This window comes from Bipolaris victoriae (assembly GCF_000527765.1).
Source record: "Bipolaris victoriae FI3 unplaced genomic scaffold scaffold_49, whole genome shotgun sequence".
NCBI classification, from domain to species: domain Eukaryota; kingdom Fungi; phylum Ascomycota; class Dothideomycetes; order Pleosporales; family Pleosporaceae; genus Bipolaris; species Bipolaris victoriae.
The window spans coordinates 37,271-51,185 of record NW_014575343.1 but is presented as its reverse complement, the minus strand read 5'-3'; the positions used below and the strand labels follow the sequence as shown (position 1 = coordinate 51,185).

Genomic DNA, 13,915 nt, shown 5'->3' with positions numbered 1-13,915 from the left:
AAAGTCATCAGCACAAATCAATGCATACACCTCATCAAAACAAAGATATCTGTTTCTCTTTGTATCAACCGAATTAGATTCGCGAACTTGTACAGACAAGGCATACAGACAATAAGTTGCTGTCTCTATTCTTGTTCCAATAATACTGAGCAGCAGTGCAACGAAAAATAGCAATTCTGAACAATATTCCACCGTACAAGCAACCCCCCACTTACATTCTCTAGAAGTAAATTATTCTTGCATATCCAGACTCCAAAATACATACCATACGTAGTTAAACCAAGCATTCCTACCTGAACTCTAAAACATAATGTTGAACAAACCACCCAGGAATAACCTGATCCCTGTATTCCAATCCAAGAGAGAAAAAAAACAATCTTGAATCTTTCTCCCCTTGTCGTCATAACACACACACACACACACACACACACACACACACACACAAAGAAAGAAAAAGCCTCATCATCATTACCACCTTGAAACAAGCCAATAAACTCGTATCACGACATTTGCTGCACCTAACCTCACTACCCCCTCCCCCCCCCCTTTAAAAAAGAAAAAAACCCCCGCACATACAAGCGCCATCGCACTCACCTTACCACCATCCCCACTTACAAATTCCCTCGTCATAACACAGCACTTCTGCCTTAGGCGTCCCTCAAAACGACCTTTAAAAAAAAACAGGAAAACAGGATAAAACGGCAACTAAAGAAAACCTAGATGAAATCATTTACGAAGGTAGATGACGCGGCCCACTTTACCGAAGCCGCCTCCGACTCCCCCTCTTGCCCGGATATAACCGAGTCATAGCGCTGCATGTTTAAAGTACTTGTTTTACGGGAATGAAGGGGAGGGGAGGGGGTGGGGGAAGATCTAGAACCGTGCGTTTTATAAGGGTGATTAGTATGCTTGAAGGTGTGTGTGTGTGTGTGTGTGTGTGTGTGTGTGTGTGTGTGTGGCTAGACTGGTTCTAGAACTTGGGCCGATATGCACATACAAGGGGGTTTAGTAACAGGTGTTTTGGTGGTTGACGGGTGGTACATGATGTATGGATGTGAATTCAGAGATGAGAAGAAAGAGAGATTGAGGGGTGGAAAGTGAACGTCAGGGGGAGGGGCATTGAGCCGATTTTGATTCAAGTATTTTGTACATTAAACTTTTTGTTCATGTTGGGGAGGATTTGAGAAGAAAGAAAGGCATGTTGTGGATCAAGCCTTCTTCGCAGCCATCATCTGCCGATAAGCATCAATCATTTTCTGGCGCTCCTCGCCCAACTGCTCTCTCTTGCTCAGACTACCCGCGGAATTCGGTACATTCGCAACCTTCGCACCCGCACCATTCTTGACCTTGAAGATTTCTCTTGGAGTCTTTGTGAATGTTGGAGGAGCATGAACGATATCGTTGAGTCCCTTTCTCTCCTCTCGCTTCTTCTTGAGGGCCTCCCACTCGTCTTCGCTGTCATGTGCGACTTCGCCGACCTTGAGCTTGCGCTTGCCCTTTTTGGCCTTCTTCTTCTTACCGTCTACGGTTCGTTTTGTAGGGAGGTCGGCGGTATGGTCTTCCCACATGGCATCCAGCTCGTCTTCTTCTTCCTCTGCTAGTTCCCTTCGCTCCATTTCCTTTTCGCGTAACCTTGCTTCCTCTTCTCGCCATCCTTTTTGTAGACGCTTGAGTCTCCGTTCGTGTTTGGTGACACGGTGGTCGCTGAGGCCGGCAATCTTCTTGCCAGATTTTGCGATACCTGATAGTGGGAGGGCCTGATCTACACGGGCACGGAAGTCGGCCATGGACTCTCCGGGCTGGATCTTCAATGCCGGGGTTGGCTGTGTTGGCTGCTCGTCGGTCTTTGTGCTCTTTTCCTCCTTGGTCGTATCTGCGGTTGTCGCCGACTGTTGTTCCTTCTTCTGTTTCTTGGGCTTCACGGAGCCATCGTCAAGGCCTGAGCGCTTCTTCTGGCCTCCGCTGGAAAAGGCCATGAGGCGCTGAAAGGCCTTGGGAGTGTCGTCTGCGCCATAACCTTCGACTTGGGCTACTTTTCGCTTCTTGGTCTTTGGAGCGCTATTGAATGTGCGAGCCTTGCCGACGGCGAGAGGAGCGGCGTGGAGGGTGGGTGGGAGGTCGAATCTACAGGGTGGTGTTAGGGCTAGTGGGATGGCAGCAGTCGGACGGGTGGGTGACGTACTGCGAGTCGTCGTCTTCGATGCGCCTGTGCTTGTGAGGCATGGCGGGCGGCGGGGGTCGGATAGGATACAGCAACGGGCAGTGGTGGTCGCGGTCGCAAAAAAGTTGGTGACATGGAGCAGGGATGTTTGGGAAAGAAGAGGTGGACCCTGTAATGCTTGGCCTGCTTAGCGAGCTTTACGCGGCTTCAACCCCGCAGTGGGATAGGATTTGGAAGTGTTTTCTGCAGCGTAGCCCAAATCCGGAGTGCAGGAGATTATTGCATGTGGCTTGACGGCCAAATAGCACCGCCCGGCCGGTGTGGCTGACACGACACAGTGGCTCCGAAAGCGCCGCCCATACGCAGACGTGGTTCCCATAGGCCTGCCAGCTCACATCAGCATGCCCAAAATGCCGCAACAATAGGCTTAATCCATAGTCTCGCAACTAATGACATTATCTGGAATCCGTTGCGACAGCCTTCGGTCCGATTGCCTGTCCAGCCCAGCATCAGCACCAGCACCAGCACCAGCACCACGCCGTCTAGTACCCTCCGCGTATATACTTACTGTGCACACCGACAGCAACGGCATGAGCTCCGGCCATGTCCACTAGCCGAATAAGCTGGACCAAGGTGCTCTTCTGTTTCCTATAACTATCCTCATCAGCTGCCCAGCTGCATGCCCACCTGAGGCGCTGCCCTTTGCCCAAGCTGTCTGCAACTCTTGTTTCTATCCACCAATCAGAAGCCCCAAGGAGGTTGCGTGCTTGTACTCGCTCTCACACTGCACAACTCTCGCCCACGGCGTAGCACACGTGCGGAAAGCCTCAACGCATCTGTTCCAAACTCTGGTTGTCTTCCCCACACCGGCTCCCTTGGTCGTTTGCACCCCGTTTCGCGGCTGGTTTGGCTGGTCGCACCTCGTTTCGCAATAAGAAGCTTCCGACACCCCTCCTGTTTCTTGCACACACCCACCCACCCCAAACCTCCTTTTGTTTGACTCCAACTCACTGGCACCACCTGGGCGCCACCTGGCCACCGTCAACGGCCGTGGTTCCTGCATCTGGACGCGGCTCTTATCGACAAAGGTGTGGACGTGCATTGTCCCGGTTTACTAGCAGCCTCAAACGCACAGTCGCCGCCATCAATAGTCTGGACCTCGTAGCGGGACGTCTGCAGCGCCATTGCCCAGCTATCGAACAGGAAGGTGTCTTAAAACCTGCATTTTTCCTTCGCAGCCGCAAAGTGCTTTTAGACGCACCTTGTCCCCTCGATTGCTGCTCCAAACCACGACGACGACGAATAACCAACAAGGGCGCTGCATAGTCGCTTCCAGTTGCATTTGCCCCACGCTCAGGGTCCGGTTGACAGATCTTGTGAGATCCCCGCTGCCAATTGGCTCGTGCCTGACATGTCGGCAACATCACGACCACTCACCACCCAGCCCCTCCTGCGCCACGCCTCTCCCAGCCCAGCCCCTTCCTTCGCCAAGCAGTCGTCACCACCCTATCCCGTGCATGACCTCGAGGATGGAGATGGTGCAGAGTATAGCTCGGACGAAGACGACGACATAGTACCCCGACGACGACCGACTTTTTGGCAACGTCTGAGAATGAGCATCCGGAGACGGAATGGAAAGCCCTGCGCCAATGATGACTTTGGCCTCGTGCGATTACCAGACGAAAAGAAGCAGCCCCCCAGATACCGATTCCAAAAGAAGCATGCTGTCAGAGCCTTTGCTGTCATCCCGCTATTGGTAATCATCTTCTTGTAAGTGTCCGTCGTGCACGTCTCGCTTGACGACAGAACCCCGCATTCCCTCGTGACCAAAGACCCAACAAGCTAACTTTCGTAGTGGCGTCCTTCACATCGTCAATGTGCTACTAGGATATATTCCCGTGTTCCTCGACGACCATGCACTACCGGGCTTGGATTGGAATCAATACAACGAGGCACAACGATTGGATATTACACGTGACGTAACGCCTGTACCATGTCATTCACACAACGACTACTGGCGCCGAGTCCCACTCTACGACGCCCTCCATTGGGGCTGCACTGGCGTCGAAGCCGACGTCTGGCTCTTCGACGATGAACTGTTTGTTGGCCACAATACCAACGCCCTCACACAGAACAACACCTTCCGATCCATGTATGTCGATCCTCTGACGAAGATGCTCGACCACAAGAACAACGTAAGCGACTTTGCAACTGCATCCACGACCAAGAACGGCGTCTTCGACACCGAACCCTCGCAAACTCTCGTCCTCCTTGTCGACTTCAAAAACGACGGCCACGCCATCTTCCCCGTAGTATCCAACCACCTCTCCGCCCTCCGCGAAAAAGGCTATCTATCCTACTACAACGGCACGTCTGTCATCTCGGGCGCCATCACCGTCGTCGCCACTGGCAACGCCCCCTTCGACCTCATCACCGCAAACTCCACCTACCGCGACATCTTCTTCGACGCACCCCTCGACAAACTAAACAACACATCTTCCTCTTCCGACACCATTACCCCCGACGGCCAAGGCACCGTCGGCACAACCCCAAACTCCCACTTTGACAGCACAAACTCGTACTACGCCTCTGTAAACTGGGGCTCCACAGTCGGTTGGCTCTGGTTCGGCCGCTTGTCTTCGGCCCAACTCGCCAAAATCCGCGATCAGATCCGCACCGCTGAGGAGCGCGGCCTCAAATCTCGCTACTGGAGCGCTCCCAAGTGGCCCATTGGCCTGCGCAATCGGGTCTGGAGGATCCTCGTTGAGGAAGGCGTTGGGTACCTCAACGGCGATGATTTAAAGGGAATGACCGAGTTGGATTGGAGTGTTAAGAAGCATTGGGGTGTTATGTGATAAATCTCCTTTTGGATCTACTTGTTTTGCGCATTTCTTTAAAGATACCCCCCCGCCTTTACGATTTTTGTCATGTAAAAAAGGATCTCGAGAGTATGACGAAGATTTAGATGGAATTCTAGAAAATCTTACCACTTGAATACTAACCCACACTGCTTTTTCTTTGTGTCCAATCGTGAACATCCCCCTCTTCTTCTTCTTCTTTTTTTTGAGTACATGGACAAAGAGCAGTTTTTACACACACACACACGCACACGAAGTATTGCTGGGGGAGAGTTGAGAAAGTTGAAAGAAAAAAAAGAAGAGAAGCAACAAGAGGCCGTGGTAACATGTTATTTCCCCCTCCCACCGCCATCGTCATATCAAGCGTGTTTCCATCTTAATCCTCATTTCAACGTCAAAAAAAGAAAAGAAAAAAAGAGCTCCACCCTGGGGACACAAAAGTCCAATGGAATCTAAAACATACTCCACCCCTTCTTCCTCCTCTCGCGATCCCCTCTATCCTCCCTACGCCCCATCATACGCTTCTCCCTCTGTTCCAACTGCCGTAAGCCCTCCATCTCCTTGAGCACATGCTCGAGCAAGTCCTTGCGGCGCACAACATCGAGATGGCGCTTAATCTTGGGGTCTTCCTTTGCGAACCGCTCGATTTCGTCTTGTGAGAGGCCGCGGCCGAGGCGGGCGTCGAGTTCGCGGGGGAACTGTAGCAAAGAAAGGTTAGATGGATGGGTCATTGCGGTGTAAGGAGGCAACCAGGAAGAAGAGCTTACGATGTAGTAGAATTTTGAGAGCAATTCAGCGTCAAGGAAGAGATCGGCGGTCGTAGTTAGTTTGTCTGCGACAGCATCGAGAAAGACTTCCGGGCAGTGGTATTTGTTCTTTTTGCTGGCGCATTGCTTGCTCTTTATGGCTGTGAGGCGGAGTTTCAGGACGTCAATGCGGTCGCGGAGGAAGACTGCTTCACGGCCTGGTGAATTCGTTAGTTATACCTGTGTTAACATGGAAGATTTCATGGACGTACCCTTTGCTAAAAGTGCAGAGCTGAAGCCGCCGGCTCCACCCACACCATCGCCTTCCAAGACAACCTGTCCGCTCCGTACACGGTCGATAAAGGTCATGACATCTCGGACTTTCTTGCGGCCGCCAACTTGGTCCTCGAGTTGCTTGACAGCTGCTTCTACAACCTTGAGCTCTTCTTTGAGGACTGCAGTCACATTCTCTCGGCCCTTGGCCCATTCGCTGTCCTCGACTTCAATCCGATATTTGTACGGTTTGATGCAAATCTCCAGCTCATCCGAAATATCATAAGAAAGGTCTTTCAAGATAGAGTTCGATGCGTCGGTAATAGCTTGTCGAGCAAAGGGGTGCGCGGCAAAGCGTGAGTTCGTGATGAGACGGTCAATGTGAGCTTGGAGTGCGCTTGCAACGACGTTGGTCGCTAACCGTCCAACACCAAGCTTTGTCAGAGCAGCGCTGGAGCTGTCGAGCTTGATTCGCCAGATCTGGTCCTCTCCATCAATGTCTGCTTTTACAAGGTTGCTCAGAGGATCGGTTTCTGGGAAAGGAACGTTGAGGTCATCAAAAGGCCTGTTCCAGTAGCGTTGTGCAAGCAAGTTGAGTACTTGTTGGTCTAGCTCGTGCTTGAGTAGGTCCCGAACTTGTTGGCGACCGAACTGTTCTGTAAAGCCGCGGAATGAGTGCTTGAATGCGTCGAGTGATTCGGCCAGGTACGACTCAGCGCTGATAGGTCGTTCATTGTACTGAACCTTGTACTCGTACCTTGCCTCTTCGAGCTCTCTCTGAATAGCCTCACTAGTCGTCTTAAGACTGCCAGCCATGGTTTGTTCAAGCACATGCATAAGCTTCTTCTTGAGATTCTGAGTACCCACAGCGAGCTCTGGTCGTTCAGAGAACTCTGGGTGTGATGAGAAGTATGCATTCTCGTTCTTTGTGATGGCGTTGGAGATGTTGCCGTTGCCACGGCTGAAGAGCTTAGAGCCACCTGCACCAGGGGGTACACGGCACACGACTCCAACGTATCCTAGACGGAGAGCATACTTTTGGTCGTTAAGCAGGCTAGCACCGCGGTCGGCATCTACAAGATCCATCTTGGTAATAACGCCAATGGTCCTCTCGCCACGGGGGTCCACTCTTCTCGATGCTCGTAGCGCAGTGCTGTTGGCCAGATCCACGTCGGCTGCTGAGATGGCGAGAATGACGTTGGGTGCCCTGATGTACTTGTCGCAAAGCTGTGCAATCTTCTCCTTGAGCTGCGGGGGCTGGTCCCGGCCAACGACCTGGATGTATCCTGGAAGGTCGATCAAGGAGAGATCTGGCACATTTGGCGAGTAAATCCTGAGCTGGATGGGGTCATCGGACACACAGTCGCTAGCCGGTACAGCCAGATTGAGGTCTGTCAGTGTCTTCTGGACCTGACCAAAGTCCGTCACCTTGCCTAGTCCAATGGCGGGGAACTCGCAGTATTCTGCACGCGCATCAGGGGTATTGACGAGCGTCAGCTCAATGGGTCGACGGGTAACCATATTGTGTCCCTTGGGGAGGAATTCATGGCCAACGATAGCCTCGAGGACTGAACTCTTTCCGGAGGACTGTGATCCAATGACGACAATGGACGGCAGTGTGAGTGATTCGGATTGTCCCACAGTCTGTAGCAGTCCACGTATCTCAATCATCTTCTTGGTGAGCATCATCATTTGCTCATCCCGCGCAATCTTTTCTCCTTGCTGTCTGTCCTCATCGTCATCGTCATCTTGTGAGTACCCAAAAGCAGCAGCAGCTGATGCGCCGGCCGCGGCAGTGCCAGAGCCACCCTGTTTGGGCTCCTCCGGACCTCTACCACTACCATTGCCTCCTGAACCACCTGCCTCATCTTTGGCAAGAAGCTTTTGTAGCCATTCCGGGTATTGTACGTTCTCAAGTTCGTCCTTGGTCGACTTGAACCCCTTTTCTATCTGATCGAAGAATCCATTTGCCGTATTAATTGCCCCGCCAGCCAACTCGCTGGCGCCATCTTTGGTGCGGTGGAAGAGGTCGAGTGCAAAGGTGCCTGCCTGGCCTGCCTGGTACTGGATATACGAGACACCGGCGATGATAGCCCCTCCGGTGGCGGCACCCACAGTCGCAAACTTGCCCACGAGTTTGGGTATCACTCTTGCAAAAGATATCGATCGCGTGGCGGGGACATTGTGCAGTGCGTAGCTACCGAGGGGCCATGGCCGGCGCTTCACAAGCCTGAGCGCGGCTTCATTTCGCAAGAGTCCGCCGGCGGGGAGCGAATGTGTAGTGTAGAAGCGTGGAGTGAGGAGCGGTGAACGGCGTGCGAGGGGGGCAAGGCGGCCCGCAACGAGCCTGCCGCTCATGTTTGCGACGACGAGAGGGCGAGGATAGGGATTTGGTGTAGCATAGGATCTGGCGTCTTGCTATCACACGCGGTTGGCAACGTTGCACGCTCTCGAAGAGGCGGCTATGCACGTCACACTCGACTTTCGGTGCGCTGAGCAAAGGTGCTTGGGCCATGCGCCCGCGTGGGGCACCTCCAGGGCTCCCCTCCACTCGTCTCGCCAACTCAAGACGGACAACACATGGACTAGACAGCGCAACATGTCGGTTGAATGCCTTCTGCTATCTGGCTGCTGTCTAGTTGTCCATTCCCCATGCACGTCTCACTTCAAGCACAACAGCGCTCTCTCCCCAAAGAGCCTCGGCACTGAGTCCTCTTCCTTGATCATGTCCCTCAACCAATTCCTTGAGCCCTCAACCTCCCTACTTGCAAACTTGACCAGCACAAAGCCCCTGACATTTGCCGCACTCCATATCAGACCATCCGCCTTCTCTCTCTGCTGCCTCGCATGCCGCCTTTGCTCGTGTGGCAGAAGCTCAGGCTGCACGCTGTCCCCCCAATTTCTACCACCAATACGCGGCAGTGCCTCGAATTCATCCAAGAAGAACTTGGAAAGTGACGAGAACACTGGTCCTCGAATAATCATGGTGCCGAAAACAGAGTAATTGTCCATGCGTGAGGCGAGCGGCATCCCCGTTCTGCCATGTTTGTCTAGAATCAGATTATCCCGTACAAGAAGCCTCTTCTTCCCTGCCTCGTCCAACGTCCACACTTCATTCCGGCTCTTGTACTCGAAAATGTCCCAGTTCTCGCCCCGTGCAGAGCGCCCGCTCGTGACCCAGTCGCATACGCACAAGTTGCCTTGTCCTTTATCGAGATGGTAGATCTGAGATTGGGAAAAGGCTGTGTGGGCAAATGGCTGCACCGGGTCTGGAAGATAGACCAGGGCAGCATCATGTTTCAGATATACTGTCATATGTTGTCGGGAGACCAGATCTGGACTGAGTGTCTTGAAGATCTTGGTCGAGCCTTGGGTTAACAGGATAAGCCGAGCCTTGTCATCCAATTTGACTTCCAAGTCGATACTGTCCCCAGCGACAATGCCACCGCCGTAGGTGAGTAGGAAGACTGTATGTATTAGGCCTGAATTTGGAGGCCTGGTCTCGTTGTTTTTCTGATCGTCATGGCTTGGTGGTGGCAGAGGGTCTGGCGCGACTAGCTTAAGTGGGTATTGATACGAGACTGTCCCGAGAACAGGCTTGTCTTCGGACAACAGGTTGATGATGATGAATCCATGACCGGGCTTAGAAGTAGAGGCACCAAAAGGTGAGTTGAAGACCATGGCGCGTTGCTAGCGGAGTTCAAAATGTACCATCATCACTCTCATATATGATTGTGAGAAACGAACTCCACTCCCACGCTCTGCAGTAATCAAAGCTCTATCTGAAGTAAGATTCAAACAGCGCTTGTTTTTAGTTTTTTTCTCTTTAGTGAAAGCCTCTCCAGTAAGCGCAAAGAGGGTGTAAAGTAGTTGTGTTCTATACGTGGGGTAGTGTCTAGCTAGGTTTTGGATATCGATAAGTAACATCACGTGAACCCTCTCAAACCTCAGCACTAGCCTTCAGACACTCATGACGTGCGCATATAGAAGACCGAAATAATGATATTCTAGCACACAAGGCCATTTGAAACCGGAAATTAGGATACCGAGACCATCCGCTGTTTTCCGGTGTGTTCGTTTTGTTGGATTTTGCTTCCCAAGACATCGTAAAACCCCCGTTTTGGTAACCAAAATCGGAAAACTGACATATGTACTTGACGGGTGAGTTTGGTGGTAACATGAATGGATGATGGGTGGAAGAGCAGTCTCTTATATGGTAGATTCTGGGTCTTAGTTAGAGAGGCTCGACATTAACAGAAGGAGTGTCGAATTGTGCTTCATCTAGTGTACATGCTGGAGAACCGAAGCTTGGCTAGAAAACGCCTAATCGAGACGACGGAATGTACATATTTCTAATATTTTGTCTTCCCAAGAAGATTGATAACTTCTCATACAATCGACGATCATTTGCGTTACTCTAACAAAACCACTTCCTTTCTCGCCCCTGCTTCTCTCCACGCATATTTGTATATCCTACCAAGACCTACACGCTCCATAACCCTTACATTACCTTTTGGGTTTAGTTCCTCTACAAGTATGATATTATAGAGTGGATAGCCTAGAATGTCTGGCCTTGTCTCGTTACCCAAGTACTGCGCTTCCGACAATAGGATCGCGGTCACGAAATTTGCGCCTTTTGTATTGTAACCGGCATCGAACTTCACGGTACCGGCTCTTGGATGCGTTGCGGTGTTGATCCAGTGTTCTCGGGACACAACTGTTTTGATTTGCAGATCTGGTTGGCTTACCTCGGCTTTTGATGCTGTTTCGGTGGGTTCAGTATCGTGAAAATTGATGATGCAGTGCTCATCGCCAGCACGTTTGGTCGATGTCCGGACTTTCCAGCAATCGCTACCTAACTCTAGTTCCACTAACTCCGTGTGTACAACAAGATGTTGTTCTTCCAACTGGTGAAGTGGTATATCTAGTCTCGGTTTTGGTGCTGGTCTGGCGTCCGCTGAGTCCCAGTCTCTGAATCCTCTAGCACTCATGTTGGACATGCCAAAGAGCCCCAGTTCCTGCAGGGAGAAACTATGAAGTCTTCTCTGGACACCATACAGCGTGCCTTTGCGAGGACGAATGCGCTCTTCACCGCACTTGCGGTACCGTTGAACGATGCCGGAGTTCAAGACCAAGACGTCAAAGGGTTGATCATAACGAACTCGTGCGCCTTTACTGCCAGATCCCAACGGGTTCTGTGCAGCTTCCCAGCCTGCCCACGTCCAGCTTGGCGGACATCTCCTGTCGGAGTCGCTTTGACGGCGGCGCATAGGCTCATCTGATTGCCACAAGAGTGCAACATCCAAGAAGTGGCATGGCAATCCGTTTCGGAACGGTGAATTGAGAAATCCTGGGCCACTAAGAATGTTTGCGAGACCATCAAACGCATTAAGGATGTCGTAGCTCTTCCCTATGGTTCTTCTACCCAGATCTTCTACTGCCTCGATATACTGGTGCATTGACGGTAGTCTCATCAGTCTCACACTCCCATCCTCTCGTGTAGTCTGTAATCCTGCTGGTGAGATATCATCGCTAAGAGATGGCAAGGGTGTGAGTCTAAGCCATGGAAACGAAATCAACGACCTATCTCCGTCCAGTGCATTAACATCCTCCCTCCATGTTCCTCCCCGGCAATGCCATACTGCAAATCCACCTGCAAAGATTAGCATCCTCCTAGACAGTAGTTTCTCTTGGAAACACCACGCCCGCTCCTCCCAAGCTTCATAGTTGAGCTCCATGCGCGTGGGCAGCACCATCCGGGCATTTTTGATAATCCCGTCTTCCATGAGCTGTTTCCCACGGCTGGGATGGCCATGGAGTCCTCTCAATCCTTCATCAGCATGCATACTGTCTCCAGCAACGATGGTAAAAAGGGCACGGTTATATACATGACCCATGCGCTGTATATTGGCGTGCATGACTTTTTCGTCACCCTCTTGAGGAACGCAGAGCTGATCGACCCACATGAATCTTTCGCCTATGGCTTGAACGACCTCGATGGCGTGTTTGATGGTTTTTGGTATATGTACACCTTCGGCCTCGAGACTACGTGCCCTTGACAACGCGACTTTGTTAGTTGAAGTCAGGTGTGTGTATGAGATTGGGCGAGTCCATGTTGTTTTATGCATTTTCTCATTGTGGTAGTAAGGTCGCCCTTTATCGGTTTTGTACTCTTTCCAGCCCTTCAGTAGTGGTAGAATTCCCCACCTGTAGCTCAAAGCTACGTACCTTAGGTCGGAGCGTAAGCGGACCATGTCAGAGAAATTCATCTCCATGATACACATCTTACGCACGTCAACAAGTCGAAATATGGCGGCCTCATCCCATTCTGGAGCTGATACAGAATTTTTCACTGAATCGCTCAATAATTCTCCACAATTGTGCTTCGATGTGCATGCCTCAACGCAGTGCCTGAAGAACGGGACGTCGATTCGGGGACCAATCATTTGCCCATACCAAATCTGCTGCTTTCTTATACGTGGACTGCTAGAATTTTCGAAACGTAGACTGAAATGGCATATTTCCTTTAAAGGTGCGAGGGGTGCTCGTCCATGCCCATAGACACGTACACTCAAGGCTCCTCTTTTCTCTTCGTATTTCCGATAAGCTCTGAGCATGAAAATGCAGGGCAACCGCTTCCGCTTTTTGCTCTGTATTAGGGCTAGCTGTCCCATCGTCCACTGAGCGGTTGCCATCCCCTTCTGCAAGTTTTCGCTTTTTTGATTCGTGACTAAATTGATAATCGCGAGGCTTGCGCTAGCTGCAGCTATTGAATCGGCTGCCGTATCTCTGGAATTATACATATCCTCAAGATCGTTCGTGTTGAGGCTCTTGGTGTTGATGTCGCGATCTTCCGCCTCTAGAAAGAGCGTCTTCGCTTGCTGCAGTGTCGAGCTGGCAGCTTGTTGTCGGTCGACAGCGTATCCGAATGGCCACAGCCCAGCGCCTCCCACCCATTCTCGTTTCCAGTATTTGTTTTCCTTGATCCAATCTGAGAAACTCCTCATGTTTTTGTAGTTCTCGCTGTCTGGTAGATAATTCTGAATATGTTGTGCCTTAAGCAAATCGTATTCTGGCTCGCAAATGCTCTGAAAAAGGAGATTACAGAATTTGCAAAAAGTGCGATTTTTTAGGATGCTGGAGAGGCTCATATAGAATATAAGCGCATCCTGTGCTGGACTGATGCGGTCTGTTCCCTCACCATCCTCCTCGTCATTGCCTGGTAGGCACTCCGCGAATGGTATCTTCTTGCAGGCTGTGCAGAGATTTTCCGTCTGCAAACTAGCCTCATGCTTCAACACATTCAGTGCATCAGAAAAGCCCGATGCGAACTTTTGGGCACCGCGCCGCATACTCGAAGCTTGTGTCGAAACAAAACCCATATCATACTTCTTGTCTTCGCCTTCTCCCTTTATTGATGCCATAGAGTCATCATCTTCGTAGTCCACAGAAGAGCCGTTTGACGTACGGCCGGCTGGAAACGGATCGTTTGAAGCCATGCTGAAATCGTTAAATGCGCTAATCGTGCGCTGAGAAGATCAAAGAAGAGATTCATATTACCTGTTCTTGTAGAACTTCTCCTTTGACCATGTTTTTAACATCCAATGGAGTGTGGGGGCGAGACCATCAGACACCAGAAATCAGGCATCAGGCATCAGGCGTAAGGCTGTGGCTCGGCGGCCGTGGGATTCAAGGCTATTCTCGAGTGGCACAAGCCCACACAGCCTTCTCTGCTCTGGACCTATAGAAACTTTACGTTAAAGTGCAACAATCTGAATTCTCCGTCGATGATTGTCCTTTGATGAGGATCTAGATGGCATCAGATCGGCAGTCTGATTCTGCAGTTCAGAAGAAGGCATAGATTAAAGCAAACTGTC

The 13,915-nt window shown here is 51.2% G+C and overlaps 5 protein-coding genes across 5 annotated transcripts; 1 reads left to right on the top strand and 4 right to left on the bottom strand.

Moving 5' to 3' along the window:
* Positions 1-1,208: 1,208 nt before the first annotated feature.
* On the bottom strand, positions 1,209-2,223 carry COCVIDRAFT_16553 (hypothetical protein; the record flags this gene model as incomplete). The annotated part of the gene is made up of 2 exons (XM_014700429.1): positions 1,209-2,124; positions 2,183-2,223. 2 exons carry the CDS (start codon positions 2,221-2,223, stop codon positions 1,209-1,211), a joined length of 957 nt encoding a protein of 318 aa, XP_014555915.1.
* A 1,349-nt stretch (positions 2,224-3,572) lies between these two features.
* COCVIDRAFT_27189 (hypothetical protein) lies at positions 3,573-5,016 on the top strand (the record flags this gene model as incomplete). The annotated part of the gene is made up of 2 exons (XM_014700451.1): positions 3,573-3,931; positions 4,017-5,016. 2 exons carry the CDS (start codon positions 3,573-3,575, stop codon positions 5,014-5,016), a joined length of 1,359 nt encoding a protein of 452 aa, XP_014555937.1.
* Positions 5,017-5,471: 455 nt separating this feature from the next.
* COCVIDRAFT_27188 (hypothetical protein) lies at positions 5,472-8,396 on the bottom strand (the record flags this gene model as incomplete). Its single annotated transcript, XM_014700450.1, has 3 exons — positions 5,472-5,717; positions 5,787-5,983; positions 6,038-8,396. 3 exons carry the CDS (start codon positions 8,394-8,396, stop codon positions 5,472-5,474), a joined length of 2,802 nt encoding a protein of 933 aa, XP_014555936.1.
* Positions 8,397-8,699: 303 nt separating this feature from the next.
* Positions 8,700-9,719, bottom strand: COCVIDRAFT_38340 (hypothetical protein; the record flags this gene model as incomplete). Its single annotated transcript, XM_014700449.1, has 1 exon — positions 8,700-9,719. The coding sequence occupies one exon, from the start codon at positions 9,717-9,719 to the stop codon at positions 8,700-8,702; it is 1,020 nt and encodes a 339-aa protein (XP_014555935.1).
* Positions 9,720-10,501: 782 nt separating this feature from the next.
* On the bottom strand, positions 10,502-11,131 carry COCVIDRAFT_71559 (hypothetical protein; the record flags this gene model as incomplete). The annotated part of the gene is made up of 2 exons (XM_014700448.1): positions 10,502-10,800; positions 11,026-11,131. Coding segments are annotated over 2 exons (405 nt in total), but the record flags the coding sequence as incomplete, so codon positions are not given.
* Positions 11,132-13,915: the final 2,784 nt, after the last annotated feature.